The 20,870-nt window shown below is 39.1% G+C and overlaps 1 protein-coding gene across 1 annotated transcript in view; it reads left to right on the forward strand.

Moving 5' to 3' along the window:
* Nucleotides 1-20,870, forward strand: part of LOC117292354 (caskin-2-like) — a 74,068-nt gene that overhangs the window by 28,739 nt on the left and 24,459 nt on the right. Inside the window, exons 3-5 of the mRNA XM_033774377.1 lie at nucleotides 7,364-7,464; nucleotides 11,370-11,515; nucleotides 14,121-14,341. Of these exons, the coding sequence (XP_033630268.1) occupies nucleotides 7,364-7,464; nucleotides 11,370-11,515; nucleotides 14,121-14,341 (468 nt within the window). The remainder of the gene's footprint in view (nucleotides 1-7,363; nucleotides 7,465-11,369; nucleotides 11,516-14,120; nucleotides 14,342-20,870) is intronic.

Raw genomic sequence — 20,870 nt, forward strand, 5'->3', positions numbered from 1 at the left:
CCTTTGCCTACTGAAGAAATCTGTTCTACATCAGGTAAAGATTTTGATGATAGATGATGGTAGTTTGAAATGATTATTCCCCACCCCAAGCCCTTCCTCCCCGGACCCAATTTCATAAAGCTGTTAAGCAGAAAATACTGCTTGACAAATTTCTTTGCTAAGCCAAAAATTAGTGGGGCACCAGTCACAACAATGTAAACTGAAAGTAGTTTTGGCTGGTAACCTGTTTCCGTTAAGCAATACTTTTATGTGCTTAGCAATATGTTGTACTTTTGGGCCCAGTAGTCTCCTTTGAGAGTGTGGGAACCTACTGCGTTGACCTCTGGATCCCTGATTGGCAATTGAAGTAAACCCCTTCAAAAGGTCTGTATACATTTGAGATTTGTCTGACAGAAGACGGAGTAGTTTCAATTCTTTTCTATTTGGAGGACTCAGCATTCTTGGGGGCCGGAGACCCATTCATGTGCAAATAATAATGTCAACATGGGCTTGGAGACTGAAATACAACTGTTAGTTAGAAATGAGAATACTGTGTGTACACAGTTGTATTGATGTTTGTTGCTGTAACAGTAATGTGTCATAGCAATGAATAATGATCAGCTCTTTGTATTTATTGAAAACAATGCAAGGGTGTTATGTTGCTTTGCTATATATTTTGCCTAATACCAGCAGTAGGTTAACCATGGGATAATATTAAACACCCCCGGTCTATGTAAGATACACATTTCTTGTGTGTTTGTGCTTCAGCTTTCTATTAAACTTTCTTTTAGAATACTATAAGTTCCCATTTGTAAACCTGGTCGGAGAGAAGCAATATAAGGTCATTTATCATAACTTGATCTTAGTCCAAAAGTAGACGCATCCATTCCATTGCTCTCTACAATTTACCAAAAAAATGTATACAAATAAATTCAGTCAGAATGGTGGACGTTAATAGTAAGAACACACTACCCATTTTTCATTTGATGAAGTTTCTAATAATACCCATATCATTTATAATTAATTGTTTGTGGTAATGATTTGTACCGATCAGGTTGCACAGCCCTATATGAGCAAGTGAAATTAGTATTCCGTTGTGGCTCTTAGAATAAATTGAAAATACGCTTCTTCACCCATGCAGTACTTAGCTAAATTAGGTTGTACAGCATCGCAGATCAATTAGTTTTCTGTGGAGTCTACTACCCAGGTTATGTTTGCTGATATATAACCTTTGATTCTGGCATACAGTTTGGAAACAACCTCAAAATGCACATAATGGCTGGCTCGACATTATAATTACTGAGTGCTTTCTTCTTGCATTTTCTTTAAAAAAAACAGTAGCACACAAATTTTGAGGAGCAGAAAGACGCCATTGCAAATTTAAAGACCTGCTTGAACGAAAATGTCAAGTCGTGAACTTTGCTGAATTCCACTTAAAATGTTTTCGATGAATAAACAAATCGAGTCATATGATTATAAAAAGGTTTCAATTGTGTAAAAAAAACAATCATTTTGTATGCCCTTGTCCAGAGCTTTTCTGCGAGATTTGCGAAAAGCCCCGTTACGTAATCACTCTCAAAACGTCATAAGTAGATAAAGCCACTTTGTTGCAGCGTGGAGTATAACAAAGCAAACTCCCACAAATGACGTCAGCGGCATTGTCCTTTGACGCCCGCTCTCAACGGCAGAAGTGTTTTTTGTTTTTATAAACAAGCATTATAAACTAGTAAAAATACAATTTCTGTTGAAAACATTCCGCTCAGGTAGCTGTTTAACATTTGCTTTAACCATGGAGGAAATTACTTCCTCCTTGTTTAAAAAAAAATACCGTGACATCAAAGAGCAATATTAAATCAATTATCCCTTTAAATTTGTCCTAATAATCTGTAGTTGTAAACAGAGAATTTAATGCTTCATAGAGAAGTAGCCCTTTAGTTTTTTTTTAAAACAAATGTTTGGAAAAACAACTGGCAAAAGCTTAGGCCCCACATATTTGAATCTGTAGTTTGTACAGAAGCTGTCCTGCCATGTACTATCTTCCTCCATGGTAGTTATGGTACTTCCACCATGGAGAAAGTCCTTTATCTATGGTCTGCTACTACACTCTATGGTACAACACTGTACATGTATGTGGTTTTGAGTGTAAGCTTAGGCCCCACATATTTGAATCTGTAGTTCATACAGAAGCTGTCCTGCCATGTACTATCTTCCTCCATGGTAGTTATGGTACTTCCACCATGGAGAAAGTCCTTTATCTATGGTCTGCTACTACACTCTATGGTACAACACTGTACATGTATGTGGTTTTGAGTGTAAGCTTAGGCCCCACATATTTGAATCTGTAGTTCATACAGAAGCTGTCCTGCCATGTACTATCTTCCTCCATGGTAGTTATGGTACTTCCACCATGGAGAAAGTCCTTTATCTATGGTCTGCTACTACACTCTATGGTACAACACTGTACATGTATGTGGTTTTGAGTGTAAGCTTAGGCCCCACATATTTGAATCTGTAGTTTGTACAGAAGCTGTCCTGCCATGTACTATCTTCCTCCATGGTAGTTATGGTACTTCCACCATGGAGAAAATCCTTTATCTATGGTCTGCTACTACACTCTATGGTACAACACTGTACATGTATGTGGTTTTGAGTGTGTGGTCACTGGAGCCAGACAAGCTCTTAACCCATTGTGTCCTATGGTTGACCATGGTCAGTGGACTATAGTGGGAAAGTGGATGAGTGTACAGTTATTATCAGTAGTCTATTGTTGAAGATTTGATTATATAATGTTGTCCCTAATTAGGGAAAGTAACATGGGGGGACACCTGCTATTGTATGTTGTGTGGTTAGTGGTTTGAAGAGATACAAAAGAACTGGAATGTAGTGACTGTACATGTATTTATGTATATGTATTTATGTACATGTTTAGTGCTATTGAGCATTGGTCCTTGCTCTATGGTTGGTTTTCCTCCATGGTATGGTAGATCAAATTAGTTTAAAAAAAATGGTGTTTCTTGTCCCTGTGAGGCGTTCATGTACTGTGGGTTTTATGTAATTATGGGTATCGTTCTGTGACTCAAGACAGTTATCATTGGTCAACTTATAAGCTGGATAGACAGAAATATATTGATCTTGAAGTTTAAAACAAGCTTTCTTGTTGGTGGAGTTAGTGTCCAGTTGTCATTATAGGGCTGAGATAATCATGCTCGCTTGCCTCAATACTAATCTTTGTTTATGAGGAAGAAACGGGTGTCCAATTGGCTAAATGTAAAGTAAATAATGTCTTTAAGACAAGCTACGGAGGCTTAAAAGAACCATCATTAGCTAACTTTGGAACTGTCTATTTAGACCCATTAATCAAATCTGCAGTATGTAGGATGTATTATATTTCATTTGATGTTCATTTTGTTTGTAGCATCGAAAAAAAGGCAACCTTTAAAGGGATGCTGCAGTGAATTAAAATAAAACAGTTAATTTTGCTGTCATTTATTTCTGATATATGTATTGAACCTCAATAAAATGTGTTTTCCTTTTTCCTCGACATATCTCACTTGCGTAATTAGCGAATAAGTCATGCCCCCCCTTTTGTGGATTGTTACCGCCCCCCTACCATCGACGTCACGTCGGGAATTCAAACATATCGTAGGCAAAAAGAGTCTGGTCCCTAACTACACGCGCCTAGGTACCAGGCCACACAGTGCACACGTCTCTATATGCACACAGCCAGGGGGCCCGACGGCTCGGGTTCCCGACATGACGTCACGTTTATGCCCCTTTTAGGGGCGGGGTGGGTTCCCCTAATCTCTTGAAAACCATTTTAAAAATACTTGCGCATTTAATAAAAAATAATAAAAAATGTTTCAGGTTTAAAAAGTCCTGTTTAATCGTTTAAATTATAAAAAAACAAAAAACTGCAGCCACCCTTTTAAGCGTCTAATTAGTGCAAATTGTCACTTGGCTGTATCTGCTATTAGAACTGGTTTTTAGTAATGTTGGTTTTTATAATTATTGGTTTTATCGTAAAGACAGGAAATTAAAAATGTTTGGTTGTAATAATCACATGTTGGATGGAGAGGTCTCTGTTTACATACTAGGCCTAAAGGCAGGCGTTCTTTAGATTCACTGAGTTACATTTCAACCCAATTCCTGCCCTCATTAAATGTCTGTGCTGCACTTTATCAACAGCTAGATACTTAATGAATCTTGGAGGTGTTTACATATGCAGTGATATTAAATTGTATGTGTTTTAACATTTCACATTATGGACAGATGAACACACAAACCCTAGATATTGATTACATTACACAGGCACTTTGATACAGTTCTTATTGTAAGAACTTAAAAGCAAATTTGTACGTGCCTTTCATAAAATATGGGACAAGGGTGATTTTCTTCTTGAAGTAAAACATTAGAATGTCTTAATGATGATAAATCCTATTTTTGCTAGTTTAGATTTTAATCAGAGTAACTAATTGATAATAGTACTGTCTTGTCAGATTTCTGATTTTTTTTTAATTATTGTTAGCCGTGTAAGAAGTAGACACACCATAGCAATGAAGAAGCAATAAATGTCAAAAGAAATCAATAAGAATAAACTAAGATTTAGCATTGGGGATAAAGAATACTATTTGGTTTTCACCCTTACCTTACTAAGAAACTAAGATATTGAACACTTACTTTTAAAACTTCTTAAAAAAAACCACCTTGTATGCCTACATACATCAGAACAAAATATTATATGTGTGTGAAGTCATGTTGTGCCCAGTACATGCATGTGTGTAATAGACTATGTCTGAACTGGTGGCTCTTGCTACAGCTATGGCTACTGTGCTAGACTTCCATGTGTATAGGGTGTCTTTAGAAACACCCAAAGCCTACAGGGGTAACAGTCCTATAGGGGGGATTGGTCCTAGTAGGTGCTAAGGGGGGTGTCTTTAGAAACACCCAAAGCCTACAGGGGTAACGGTTCTATAGGGGGGAGTGGTCCTAGTAGGTGCTAAGGGGGGTGTCTTTAGAAACACCCAAAGCCTACAGGGGTAACAGTCCTATAGGGGGGATTGGTCCTAGTACGGTGCTTAGGGGGGTGTCTTTAGAAACATCCAAAGCCTACAGGGGTAATGGTCCTATACGAGGGATTGGTCCTAGTAGGTGCTCAGGGGGGTGTCTTTAGAAACACCCAAAGCCTATAGGGGTAACGGTCCTATAGGGGAGATTGGTCCTAGTAGGTGCTAAGGGGGGTGTCTTTAGAAACATCCAAAGCCTACAGGGGTAATGGTCCTATACGGGGGATTGGTCCTAGTACGGTGCTTAGGGGGTGTCTTTAGAAACACCCAAAGCCTACAGGGGTAACGGTCCTATAGTGGGGATTGGTCCTAGTAGGTGCTTAGGGGGGTGTCTTTAGAAACACCCAAAGCCTTCAGGGGTAACGGTCCTATAGGGGAGATTGGTCCTAGTAGGTGCTAAGGGGGGTGTCTTTAGAAACACCCAAAGCCTACAGGGGTAACAGTCCTATACGGGGATTGGTCCTAGTAGGTGCTAAGGGGGGTGTCTTTAGAAACACCCAAAGCCTTCAGGGGGTAACGGTCCTATAGGGGGGATTGGTCCTAGTACGGTGCTTAGGGGGGTGTCTTTAGAAACACCCAAAGCCTTCAGGGGTAACGGTCCTATAGGGGAGATTGGTCTTAGTAGGTGCTAAGGGGGGTGTCTTTAGAAACACCCAAAGCCTTCAGGGGTAACGGTCCTATAGGGGGGATTGGTCCTAGTACGGTGCTTAGGGGGGTGTCTTTAGAAACACCCAAAGCCTTCAGGGGTAACGGTCCTATAAGGGGGATTGGTCCTAGTACGGTGCTTAGGGGGGTGTCTTTAGAAACACCCAAAGCCTACAGGGGTAACGGTCCTATAGGGGGGATTGGTCCTAGTATGGTGCTTAAGGGGGTGTCTTTAGAAACACCCAAAGCCTTCAGGGGTAATGGTCCTATAGGGGGGATTGGTCCTAGTAGGTGCTGAGGGGGGTGTCTTTAGAAACACCCAAAGCCTTCAGGGGTAATGGTCCTATAGTGGGATTGGTCCTAGTAGGTGCTAAGGGGGTGTCTTTAGAAACACCCAAAGCCTTCAGGGGTAATGGTCCTATAGTGGGATTGGTCCTAGTAGGTGCTAAGGGGGGTGTCTTTAGAAACACCCAAAGCCTTCAGGGGTAATGGTCCTATAGTGGGGATTGGTCCTAGTAGGTGCTTAGGGGGGTGTCTTTAGAAACACCCAAAGCCTTCAGGGGTAATGGTCCTATAGGGGGGATTGGTCCTAGTAGGTGCTTAGGGGGGTGTCTTTAGAAACACCCAAAGCCTACCGGGGTAACAGTCCTATAGGGGGGATTGGTCCTAGTAGGTGCTTAGGGGGGTGTCTTTAGAAACACCCAAAGCCTTCAGGGGTAATGGTCCTATAGTGGGGATTGGTCCTAGAACGGTGCTTAGGGGGAACGGTCTAGAGTGCACCACACATTGCTGGCTATAGTATTGATGACTTTAGACACATTCATTGATTCATGTATACACACATTATGTGAACAATTCAGGTCATTCAGTATATTGTTATAGTGTTATCCCCAAGGTAACATCATCGATTTGGGCTTGTGTATAAACAACATTGCTTTGCATACTGATATAGGGCTGCAGGGGTGCCATATATGATTTATCAAGTTGTCAATGTACACACATATTGAAGATATGAAAACATTCTCTCTATATCCAAGCATTGCTGAGAAGCAAATTATGTATTGATGTACATTCCTATGAGAGTCTCAAGCTCTGTATCATTGCCTCCATGTTTGTTTGTCATTTAAAAGTTTCTTATGAATAGCATGAAATATTATTTAACTTACACTTCATTTTAATTACTTGGAATGGTGTTGAAAAAAATGTCCTGATTTCCTCCCAAATAAATTGCAAGCCTTACAGGGGCCTCCATCATATTCCAGACCTAGGGGAAAATGACATCCTTTCTTACATCCCGTCTGATACTCATTAACATCAATGTCTACCCTCGTCAGACAGGACAATAATTGATCATTATTGTCTTATGTAGAATATGGCTTATGATGCTAAGTGCAGGCAGAAACACACTGAGAGTGTTTGCAATGTGAAGGATGCGTACTCCACATGTGTGAAATGATTGTGTTGCAGGATTTTTAATCAAGGTCTACTCAATGTGGTTTTTTTCATATTGAGAGAAAGAGGAGGCGCTGATAGATTATGTTACAAAATCTAGGTCTAATGTCCTAGAGCTGTTTCATAGGAAAAAGAAATATTTAACACATTAATTTGTTCAGACAATGTGATCTAAATGTAATAAATGTTGACCAGTGTTATTTTGTTGTGTGTGTTTTATACAGGTTTTCTGCTCTCCATCATGCAGCTCTCATTAGTAACTGTAGCATCATGGCTACCTTGCTGGAATGTAACCAAATATATGTTGATATCAAGGATAATAAAGGTAAATCACATTTTTCTGAATAAACCCCAAAGGAAGGTCTGGACTGTCAGTAATTAGTGACCTTAATTGACTACATCTAGGCATTTTAGCCCCCATCAGAATCCTCCAGTTTGTGTGGGAACCCAAGACCAAATATTCATAAACTGTGAACTTTAAAATAAGATTCATAAATACCTCAGACAGTTTCGCTATTCCTATTGGTGGAGAGCGCGTCACGTTAAACCGTTGATAATGACCAGTGTTTATAACCGGTTGTCCGCGCTAGTCTTGATGCAAGACGTTTCTTGTTGCAGGCTATGCAGGCGCTGTCGGTGAGTTGGCTGTGCTGTGTGTGAAAGGAAAACCAGCAAATATGCACCAAGACTATACGCGCATGCGCACGAACGGAACCGGAAAACACACACGTACGGACATCGTACATGTACATACTGAACATACCATGGAGGTGGAAACTGAACATACCATGGAGGTGTACCAAGGTGAACCAAACACCTGTTCCATATTTTGGCTTTCTTGAAAATATTTTTTTACGAATCAGCACCAAGTTGTGCTTGTGACCAGGTGTTAAAATCTGGGAATCATTAAAGAGATGAATGTCTCTGGAGCTTCAAAGGGACTCACTAGGTGAATGTCTCTGGAGCTTCAAAGGGACTCACTAGGTGAATGTCTCTGAAACTTCAAAGGGACTCACATAGGGTGAATGTTTCTGGAGCTTCAAAGTGACTCACTAGGGTGAATGTTTCTGGAGCTTCAAAGGGACTCACTAGGGTGAATGTTTCTGGAGCTTCAAAGGGACTCACTAAGTGAATGTCTCTGGAGCTTCAAAGGAACTCACTAGGGTGAATGTTTCTGGAGCTTCAAAGGGACTCACTAGGGTGAATGTCTCTGGAGCTTCAAAGGGACTCACTAGGGTGAATGTTTCTGGAGCTTCAAAGGGACTCACTAGGGTGAATGTTCCTGAAGCTTCAAAGGGACTCACTAGGGTGAATGTCTCTGGAGCTTCAAAGGGACTCACTAGGGTGAATGTTTCTGAAGCTTCAAAGGGACTCACTAGGTGAATGTTTCTGAAGCTTCAAAGGGACTCACTAGGGTGAATGTCTCTGGAGCTTCAAAGGGACTCACTAGAGTGAATGTCTTTGGAGCTTCAAAGGGACTCACTAGGTGAATGTCTCTGGAGCTTCAAAGGGACTCACATAGGGTGAATGTTTCTGGAGCTTCAAAGGGACTCACTAGGGTGAATGTTTCTGGAGCTTCAAAGGGACTCACTAGGGTGAATGTTTCAGGCTCAGTTGTTCTGGCGCTTAAGTCATTGGAGTGTGGGTTCGGGTGCCGGTCGTGACACATGTGTCCTTGAGCAAGATACTTAAATGACCTTTTGATTAATAAGAGTATGAAATTAATGGAAAATGACAATGTAGTTGCAATAAATGACCTTATAGCTAGGAGGCAACGATGTGTCGGTTTTTTTCCCGTTTAGAAAAGCTGTAATCTTGTGTTACAAATTTGTCATTCTTCAAACAAAAGAAATTAAAAATGTTTGATCCATAACCATGTTTGATCAGTTTTCATAATTCTTTGCAACCTAATTAATATAGATTTTATTCTTAACAGAAAGCAATTCAGACCTTGATGAAGCTCCAGGCTTCTTGAGCTATGGTGCTAATCCCTTTAAAATCAACCTGCTCTGTGGCAGGAAATGCCAGAATCCAAGCATTACATTTATTTGATATGTCACAAGAATTACTCCATTACACAAACATGATAAACCACAAGTCTCCCTGCTGGCAGTATTGACTGTTTGCTGGTTAGGTCTTGTAAGAGTTTGAATGGATGCATTCCTATATGGATCTTGTGCTTGGTGGGAACTACAAAGATAAGGTCTATCGGGGATTCGGTGCCCAGGGAAAAAAGGACTTATTTTCACTCAACCTAACCGATTTGTGACAAAGTTTTACAAATTAAGTCAGTATCTTTAATTTGATTTTAATTTTGTCAGGATGAAATGGTTCGGGTCTAGAGTGTGATTCTGTATGCACATGATTATACTGACTGCATACTTTGAGGGGAACACAGCCATAAAATGAAATGTGACCTCTCAAGCACTTACTGAGACGATTATTTCACAGATGTTGTATTATTTTCTCATACTTGTATAATGGTTCATTATTTTCTGTTTTCAAGGGGTTCACATGTACCCGGTTTGTGCAATCTTAATGCTTTTTACTGAGATCACCCATTGGTTTCATGTATGTACAGGGCATGTAGTTAGTATGGTTGTGCAAGTTGGATATAAAGAGGGAGGGAGGGGCTTGTAGATGGTTTGATGGGGATCTGGGGAGCACTCATCTTAGTACTGTAAAATTATTCCTAGAATTTCATGTATTATAGTCTGCAAAACACAAGTGGGCCTCTTCAATAAAACTTTGTGCCTTCCAATAATATTTTGCTAGGTCTGGTATCTACAATGTATGATTTACAGCACAATAGCCTTGAATGGATGGTGCTACAGGCAAGGAATATCAGCCTACATTGACAGGAAGTCTGTCAGGCAGGTGGCCCCTAAAGTGATTTATATGTGTATTAATATCTGATTTATTACTGGTGTAAGTTTCCAATACACATGTGTGGTAACTTTATTTAGTGTATAGTGCAGCTACATGCACTCTGTATTAGTACTCTCAGAGGGAACTCTCTGTCGTTTCAAAGGCTACTGTCGTTTTTCACTTTGTAACTGAATTAGGTCAATGTACCAGTTCACTGGAGTTAATGTGTGTGGTCATGTTATAAAATCATAACCACAGATATCTGTAAAATATTCATTTCATCATGGTCTAACTACTTAGAAACTAATTCTCTTGGTACTTGATTAGAGATTGGAGTGATGGACGTAAGTTTATTTTTACACTGATGTGTGTTCTCTGTATCTGAGCTCTGTAAACAAAATCACAGGCATAATACTTTGGTGGGAATGTAACCCACGACCTTTGCAACTCTAGAGCAGATGTCTTACCAACAAGACCTTTGAGTATACAGTGCTAACAAACATCGGCGTAAAGCCTGGTTCACACTTCCTGTGAATGTGAATGGGATGCGAATTTGATGTGAATTTGACGTCACAACTCTCCCTTTGCTGCAATTTCCGCAAGAGAGTTGAGCCTAAATCAACCCACTGCGAAATGCGTTGCGTATTCGTGACGTCATCATTCGTATTGCATTCACAGGGGGCTTAAGGGTATGAAACAAAAATAATTGTATTTATCCCCGGTGCAACTTTAGCATTTATATTAAAACAAATTTATTGTTAAAGATGTTGAATACAACTATATTTACATGCATTTCCTTTCAAATAATAAAATGTAAACCCAATTAGTTTTTAGTCAGGTATAAAGGAAGTTAGAATGGATGGCAGGAAGGATTCTTGTAATTTACGTTGCTCATCCTCCTGCCATTCTACATGCAGTGCTACTATATCAAACTTAATCCTCTGTAGATTTAGAAGCAGATTGGGATACAAAGAGGGTATTGAGGGAGTATTAGTGGGGATCAGCAAGACTAAAGAGTGCTCTTTAGGTGAGATAGAAGGGAGTTGTAAGATGTATTATCAGAGGGTTCAGGATGGTTAAAGCTTGGAGCTAGAATAGTTGAAGGAGCTTAAGGAGGAGTGTTGACAAATGTAGTGCTGGGAGGCCTCGTGCATTCTGGGAGGCCTCATGTAGGGCTGCATTCTGGGTACTGATCCTCCTTCCTTATTATGCCTTTTTGTATTGACCATTGTATGGACCGTTCCCTTGTTTGTTTTGAATAATTATTGACCCCGTTGTATTGACTATTTGCAATGTTTTACCATTCTTATATAGATTCATGATCGTTAATAGATTGACTTTGTTTGTGATATAATCTTGCAGGAATGCGCCCACTGCACTATGCAGCTTGGCAAGGCAAGCTTCAACCAGTCTCTCTTCTCATGAAATTTGGTTCTTCCCCTAATGAATGTTCTCTTGAAAGTGATACACCTCTACATCTTGCATCCCAGTATGGCAGTCATATGGTGGTAGGTAGCCATTGAAATTAAACATCATATAAATCAGTTCTCTCAAAGGCAGTGGACACTATTGGTAACTACTCAAAATAATTATTAGCATAAAACCTTTCTTGGTGACAAGTAACGGGGAGAGGTTGATGGTATAAAACGTTGTGAGAAACAGCTCCCTCTGAAGTGACATAGTTTTTCGAGAAAGAAGTAATTTTCCACGAATTTGATTTTGAGACCTCAGATTTAGAACTTGAGGTCTTGAAATCAACCATCTAAACGCACACAACTTCGTGCGACAAGGGCGTTTTTTTCTTTCATTACTATCTCGCAAGTTCGATGACCAATTGAGCTCAAATTTTCACAAGTTTGTTATTTTATGCTTATGTTGAGATACACCAAATGTGAAGGCTAGTTAATAACCATAATATAATTATTGATAATTACCAATAGTGTCCACTGCCTTCAATGAAAATTGACCCTGCCTTTAATAAAGGTGATACTTTTCACATTTGCATGAAGTTATTCTTCCTGTCCCTATACCTAACAAATGACTTTGTTTGTAGTGGTAACTTCATTGCTAGTTTTAATTAATTTAAAGTAGAGGTGTGACAATCACTGTTAAGGAAATACTGAGGTAGCTTTGGTTGTCATTCACTTAGTATTATCACAGTCGCTAAAACCTGGTCTGGAGTAAACACAATAAATAGCAGAGATATAGAAACTTCTTTGAGGTAGGCACTAGGTGGTAGATTTCACAACTTTCAATGACATCAGTATGTCCCAAGGCCAACTGGCTCAGATTGGAGAAAACTGTTTGCTTGGAAGTGATGGTTTATGGTTTATTTTGGTTCTGTGTAAAGGCTACTTCTAAAAGGGAAAAACAGAAGTGTTTACAAACCATCATCAAGCTACAGTCAGTCCATCTCAAAGAGAATAGCTATACAGGGAATGTCATAAAACTGTCGTGGCTGACAATCTTATTATCTGTATTGAAGGTGGCCACCTGTATATTTGGTGTTAATTCTTGTATTTCATTGTGAAAAAAAAAAACGAGACAGGAGTTATCAATCATTGTAACTGCTTTGTATCCTATCAAGCAAACTACAGATATGGGGATGAAGAAAGCATTTAACAAAATACACAGGGTTATAAAATTATCTTTTGATAAACACAAAGTTGTACCATTTTTTGGTACTCCCTTACTTTATTACACAAACTATTGCAACTCAGAGTGTTCTATCATTTACAATATAACCCAATGGTGATATTCACAACAGGTGAACAGACTTCATCAGTTTCTATTTAGAATCCAGTCACCAAAAGCAAGTGTAGAAATGTCCCCTGTATATATAAATACGAGGCCATTTGTAGCCAGTCCTGAGGCCCAGAGTCCTGAGGACCTAGTTAGATAATTAGGCACCTGTTGAGAAGTCTGACTGCTTGACCTCTGAAAGGTCATACACACCAGGATGTGCCTTCATCATTTCCAACATATTTACTATTAACTATACACAGCCTTGGCTATACTATTCTTGGGTTTACCATGGAGGAACATGGCTGTACATAAAGTACATTTATTCTTATCTTCTAGATTGTAGGAACAAGCTGTTACCGCGGGCACTATGTTCAAAGACTATTGCCCGCTCTGGTACTATTCCCGCAAAACACGCGCGTGCGATCACTAGCCTATATTAGTTCATCCCACGTGACCGTGTTTCAGCCAACCAGAATACAGAACGAGCAAGAGGTGTGTTATAACGTACTATAGTGCACTACATAGAAGCAATGTGTCTATTTTACGGGATAAACAGTTTTTTTTACAACTCCCAGCAGAAATATAAGGTACAAAAAGTGCAGTTAACCAGTTTTTAGTATTGTAAAGTTCTGGTTGTTAAGTTTATGAGTTTGGTGATCAGGCTGAAAACAATGGCTGAAACTGAACATAGATCCTGTAAGGTTAAAGCACTATAAGTAAGCCATCAGCTTAATACTCTAAAGAATTCACTACAGATAGGCCTACCGATTGTTGTATTTGAACATCTGCTGATTTCCCTCAGCTTTTAGGTCACCGTGTCAACATTTCATAATTATAAAGACCGAGTAGGTTTCGGATGAAGTTTTTCAAAGGGGTTGGGGAGCATTAATTTGTTAAAATAGTACATTAAATACAATTGACTGTAGTTTTCAAGAAATGTAAATCAGGGATGCAGCTACATGTATTCAACTGAATAGCTGATTTCCTCTTGTTTCTTCTTTAATGATTAATAGTCCCATAAAAAAACACTGGTTCATGTTGTTTGCAGTTTCATTGTATTTAGAGAATCTGAAAATTCCTCACAGCGCAGTCTTTTTAGTTGGTCATATTTTTCTCACTTCTGTGTCAATAAGAACAATGTTTTTGAAATAAAGTATTTATTAAGAGTTATTACTTTGTTACAAAAAATGTACCCAGGCTCAGGCTTTAAGTCTTAAAAAAAAAAACACAAACCCAAAACACATAATTAAAAAAAGCATGAAAGGTAAACGTTGACATTTCTATAGGGGTCAAAACAAGAGTATATAATGGCATTTTATTGAAAACTAATATTTGTATTTCTTTTTGCACCACTCCTTTACTATTCAGGTGGAGAGTCTTCTTCAGTATCAAGCCAATCCAGTCTTAAAGAATAAAAAAGGCAAAACAGCTCTTGATCTAGCGGCAGAGTTTGGTCGTTTGAAAGTCGTCCAGCGTTTGATGAACAGTAACCAATGTACAGCTCTTCTTGATATTCCTTCTAGAACTAGAGTCAGTATGCATACACCACTTCATCTAGCAGCTAAGAATGGCCATATTGATGTCATGAGGTAATATTATACAACCATCAGATTTATCAGCATTCTTTTCTGATTTCAGGTAATTATCAAAGTCATGCTAACTTAATAATAATTTGGGGGGCTAATCGTCCTTACTCGCAGCTAAGAGCTGAATTGCGAAGGACGCGGCTACAACGTGTTCGAGAAGCAGGCATGCAAGGGCGCATTCAGCTGCCAGCCACATCAACCCATTATGACCACGGAGCATAGCCAAGATCGAAAGTGTTTGATTTTTTCCTGAGGGAGGAAAACCGGATAGTCTGGAAAACCCTCGTGGCACAGCAGAGAACCAACGCACAACTCAACTCACATATGGCCCCGACCGGGAATCGAACCGGGGTCACCTTGGTGAGAGGCGAGCGCTTTACGCACAAGCCAACCGTGCCACCCAACTTAATGTAGGTATTGACAAAGAAATCCAATCTCCGGATTAACATGCTGGTACCCTACCAACTGCAGGTTATAATCCTGCTCTTTCCTACAAAACCTGCTCAAAGTTTAATGATGCCCTGATATCGTTTGGGAATTAAGCACAGTTTGAACAGTTTGACCACACAACTGTTAAATAACTTCTAAAGATGAATTCCTGATCTCATCAAATCGGACCTGTTGTATCATGGAGGAAGGAGGCTCTAAGCTTGGAGCCATGCTCCAAGCTATTATGTCATTGTATCTACCAAAGATTTAGATACACCAAAGACAAGGCAACCACTCAAACTAAAGTTTATGTGTTTGTAAATGGTTAATGCTATAAACCAACTGTATTCATTATTGGTAGGCAATCTTACACAATTTCCATCCTTTCAACCAATCAACTTTTTTGATTAGAAATCATTACTTACCAGCTGTGTAATAGAAGGTTTATCTTCCCACACAGCATGGAGAGCCAATCTGCTGATAGCTCTGATCAATATGCAGCAGTTGTGACAATTTACACAATTTGGCATTAATATTTTAAAATGATGATGCAATATTTAGTTAACACAAAAAATAGAGTTTCTGTAGGTGTAAAGGTTTTAGGTTCAGAAGAACCCCCCCCCCCCCCAAAGTATACACAGCATTCATTGTATGCTTGCCATAGGTACAATCATAACCACAGGTCAAGCCAAATTAATAACAACTGTTCTGACCTAATGTGAGAAATGTAGATGTTTGAATGATAGATAGTTAAAGCCATTGGACACTTTCTGAACAGAACAAGAATGTAAAAGTTCACAGATTTACAAATAACTTACAGGGTTTACAGAAGGTAATGGTGAAAGACTTCCCTTGAAATATTATTCCATGAAATGCTTTACTTACTTTTTGAGAAAACATTAAAACAATGATAAATTCTCGATATCGAGAATAACAGATTTATTTTAAACACATGTCATGACACGGCGAAATGTGCGGAAACAAGGGTGGGTTTTCCCGTTATTTCCTCCAGACTCTGATGACCGATTGAGCTAAGTTTTCACAGGTTTGTTATTTTATATATAAGTTATATAAGTTTTTGTTTTACCCATACACCGATGTGTGTCAGCACTGTATACTCAGTACTTTCCTGAGTCCTGTGAAAAAATATCACAGGCATGTTACTCGGGTGGGATTCGAACCCACGACCCTTGCAATTCTAGAGCAGTGTCTTACCAACTAGACTACGGAGGTTGCCCGGTAGCTAGAGGCAGTTCGAATCCTATGTTTTGGCAGGGGGTACCGCAACGATATAAAGAGATGTTAAATTTGTAAATGGTGTTTGAAGCTTTGCATGGAGTGGAGAATAAGAACAACTATAAGACGAGCAGAGTATACTGTTCGAAACGTCGAGACCAAACCGGCTCTTTTCAGAGCCACCACTCCTTCAAAAGAGTTTATACCCATGGTTGTACCCGCAAAATTACTATTAATATTTATATTTATAGTTGCTATTATGTTAAATTTGCATCGGGATAAATAATATAAATTTTTGTTTTACCCATATATCGATGTATAAGTTGTGATACACGAAGTGTGGGCCTTTGGACAATACTGTTTACCGTTTTTGTGCAATTGCTTTAATCCTTTGTTGAGCTATGGTTGTGAATACCAACCCTCCAAGAAAGTTGCAGCGTTGAGTCTAATGGCTGTAGGCCCCAAAACCTATTCGTTTACCTTTTAATTTGAAGACTCTCAAATGAGACGACTTACTCATAATCTCAATACAGTAGCTCTTTGATTGAGCAAATCTTGACTGATATTCATTTTGTAGAATCTATTATTAAGCCTGTGGATTCCTAGTTCTTGATGGTTAGTATGTACAGTGTATTGCCATCAGCAGCCCTCTGGTAGAAACTGGTTCTCATAGTACTGTCTATTAATCACTTAGTCTTCACATAGAGGTCGCTTCCTCAATGGTCCTCATTGAGTGTTTCTGGTTCATGGCCAAACTTCACTTGATTGTAAACAGGGTTATAACAAGGAACCAGATTTAATTTTTAAGCAGAAATCTTTACCTAGAGACTATAGTATTTGTTAAACAGTCAGTGACAGGGAACCATGATGAAACAGTTTACATTCATTTTGGGAGGAATTTCAATTGTGCTGAGCAGACTTTCTTGATGCTTAATGAAATGAAGGTTTTGGTTGCGTGTTTAGCCTGTAGGCAAACTCTGATGGGGGCTAGTGGAAAGCACGTACTATACCCTTGGATCACGGTTTGTTTGTATAGCTGCTTGACAGAGGGCAAGTTGAAGTTCAGGTCTATTTGTCCCATGGTGTACCCTGGTCCCCGAGGTGACCCGTGGGGGACACTACACCCCCAACAAACTGTATAGAAAGTGGCAAAGTGGGTGGGGCAACTTTAACAGGAATTGTGGTGTGCTATTTTGCCTGTGTGTTATAAATGGGTGTTACCTGTAGTAGGTGTTGTCACAAACTATGCATACCATACAATCAAAACCTACAAATAGATATGTGTATGAGGAAGATATGTATGTAGCTTGAATTGTTTGAGTGAGTGCTTGGTTAACAGGTGTGAATTTTCAAGACGAGACCAACAGGTGTGTTTATATAATGGAATGTATCTAAAGGGACTTGTGTGGGCTACCTAATTATTACTGCAGTTTGAAGAGATCTACAAATCTAGAACAAGAATACAAAACTGTGTCAAGTTCATGTTGTAGTGAATTGGTTTAATTTGCATTTATGTAGCACAATGTGTACATATATACATGACTAACCTCATGTACACAACCAGAAATAGTGAGGTTGGCCATTCGTAACATCGATGCTTCTTAACCTCATGTACACAACCAGAAATAGTGAGGTTGGCCATTCATAACAGCGATGATTCTTAACCTCATGTACACAACCAGAAATAGTGAGGTTGGCCATTCATAACAGCGATGATTCTTAACCTCATGTACACAACCAGAAATAGTGAGGTTGGCCATTCATAACAGCGATGGTTGGAATAAAACCCTGGAAGTTGTGTTTAGGAAGGACCATCGCTCGCTGCAGGTGCATGTAACTGAATTAGCCATGTGTGCGTAGGAGATCATCAAATAACATCTAATGTTTTATGTACATTCAACCATACAATAACATTCCGAAATCCACTTAGTACACTTGCATTTAAATACATTAACGGGATGTACAGTTGCTATGCTAAATTGAAGAGATACAGTTTTTGAAGATTTATTTTGAAGAATTTAAAGTTAAAACGTCCATTCAGATTTAAAGAAGTTTTAAATTAATTTATTTGTGTGGTTTGAAGTTGCATAAATAGTTAAAATTGTCTAAATATTCACAGTATCCAAATGCATATTCTCTTACCAATATTTTGTTAATTATACAGACAACTATCTCATTTAAGGAAACTGACAAAAGTTTGAAATTAAAAAAGTAGCATTTGAGTTTTACTTAGACATCAAGTTAAATATCATGACACAATAAACAACCACACAAAGATGAAGAGTTACTGCTTAAAATTACCCAAGTAGAGGGTATTAAAAAAAAAAGCTTTTTTTAAAACCCTTACCAAAGTAAAGCAAATTACAATGTTACTTTTCACAAATCAAACCAAGTTGATTTAGGCGGCTTGAACCTTGGACCTAGTTGTAAGAACAGACTGGGATCAAGTCTAAGTGAAGTGGATGGAATCTTTTTGTAAGAACAGACTGGGATCAAGTCTAAGTGAAGTGGATGGAATCTTGTTGTAAGACCAGACTGGGATCAAGTCTAAGTGAAGTGGATGGAATCTTGTTGTAAGACCAGACTGGGATCAAGTCTAAGTGAAGTGGATGGAATCTTGTTGTAAGAACAGACTAGGATCAAGTGTAAGTGAAGTGGATGGAATCTTGTTGTAAGACCAGACTGGGATCAAGTCTAAGTGAAGTGGATGGAATCTTTTGTAAGAACAGACTGGGATCAAGTCTAAGTGAAGTGGATGGAATCTTGTTGTAAGACCAGACTGGGATCAAGTCTAAGTGAAGTGGATGGAATCGTGTTGTAAGACCAGACTGGGATCAAGTCTAAGTGAAGTGGATGGAATCTTGTTGTAAGAACAGACTGGGATCAAGTCTAAGTGAAGTGGATGGAATCTTGTTGTAAGACCAGACTGGGATCAAGTCTAAGTGAAGTGGATGGAATCTTGTTGTAAGACCAGACTGGGATCAAGTCTAAGTGAAGTGGATGGAATCTTGTTGTAAGACCAGACTGGGATCAAGTCTAAGTGAAGTGGATGGAATCTTGTTGTAAGAACAGACTGGGATCAAGTCTAAGTGAAGTGGATGGAATCTTGTTGTAAGACCAGACTGGGATCAAGTCTAAGTGAAGTGGAATGACAGGAATATTTCACCTTTTGACTCCTACACTTTTCATTCACTTTTCAAATTCTGTATGAAGCATCAACAATGAAGCATCAACAATGAAGCAATGTCATAGTTGGAGTTATAAGAAAGCACGCTTAGAATGAGTTAGCAATTGTGCCAGTCACATATTGTGGGCTGAAATTTCCTCCTGAAATACCTGGAAACCAACACTGCAACAGGATTTCAGTTGTCTAACTCAGTGCCTCTTTTCTGTCTAGTTCTAGATACACATGTTTTCATGCATAAAATGTGAACTTTTATTGTGAAAGCATTCATTTCAATTCACTTGATCCAAAAGGCAGTTTATTAAAGCTTTGGAAGTTAAGACGGATTAGTCTTTAAAAGCAAGTTTTAAGGATGGAAACATTCATGTACGCTGCTGAGTCTAAACTGAGGGTATCAAGTGTTGACTTTGTCTAATGACTACAGTCATGACAGTGACAAGATACAGAGAGTACAGTCTTCTGGTCATAACCCTCTCCTTATCAGTTGGTAAAACAGAATTTACCAAATATGAAGACCTCATATTCAGGTCTCTAGTCTACACATCATTAAGACATTGTTATACACATGTTCATAGATGTTTGAATTTGTTCTTGTCCCAGTAGATGTGACATGTCATCAAACCTATCCATAGTTACAACCCTTTAATTGAATGAATTCTGAGTTGGGGGTTTGGTATTTCATGGTAGTGTCTTGGGTTACATCTTCCCCCATTAGACATTACTAAGGGTAGACTACTCTAGGGATACTGCTCTATGGTCAGAATGTGGAGAATGGGGAGGAGGATGGGGAGGAGGATGGGGAGGAGGGTGTAATGTGAGGAGACCAAAGCATGAATGAAGGATTCAAAGAAGCTCATGTTGTATAAAACATCTTGAGAATGTTGGTTTAGAATCTAGGGCATTGACCGGGGGTGGAGTTAGGGGAACTCAGAAATGGGTGGAGTTTGACACATCAATTTAGTTAGGAGGGAGGTTGTAAGATACTTTCTGACTGTTATGAGAGAAGTAAGAGTTGGTTTAGATGAATCTAGGGCATTCACCGGGTTAGGATAAATTTAGTTAGGATGGAGGTTGTAGGGTACATTGTGAATAGTGTGGGAGGCGTTAGGATACTTTCTGAGTGGAATGGGAGGTACTCTGTGAATTGTAGGAGATTATTAGGAAGTTGTGAATGGCACTGTTACTGAAGCTAATCATTTGATTCAGTTTTTCATCCTACTGATTATGTTTTGTGCTTTGTTTTGAACCATCATTTACCAGTCCAATCTTGGGTCACAGTTTCATGGTGAATTTTATTACAACATATTGGTTCCTAACATAATTTAGATGATGGGTTTGGATTCACACTAAAGAAATGAAGATCCATGTGAATACCCATTTTTACCTTATTAAAATTCATCCCAACAATTACAACCAAGTAACTATTGAGACTTGATTCCACTGGCATCCAACGGCTGGGTTTCATCATCGGAGGATAAACAACCCTACCTAGATTTATTTCATTGGACCCATCGGTCTCGATCATGCAGGTTAATTGTCAATAACCGGCCACCCTACATGGACCTTCAACCAACCATACATTCATCAATTTTACAGTTGACCGAGGGCATATTATGATTTCAGATTTACTGCCTGTGGAATTGAACAATTGGGTCCAGAGCGCTGCCAATAAAACATTTTGTG

This window comes from Asterias rubens, chromosome 7, assembly GCF_902459465.1.
Source record: "Asterias rubens chromosome 7, eAstRub1.3, whole genome shotgun sequence".
Lineage (NCBI taxonomy): Eukaryota > Metazoa > Echinodermata > Asteroidea > Forcipulatida > Asteriidae > Asterias > Asterias rubens.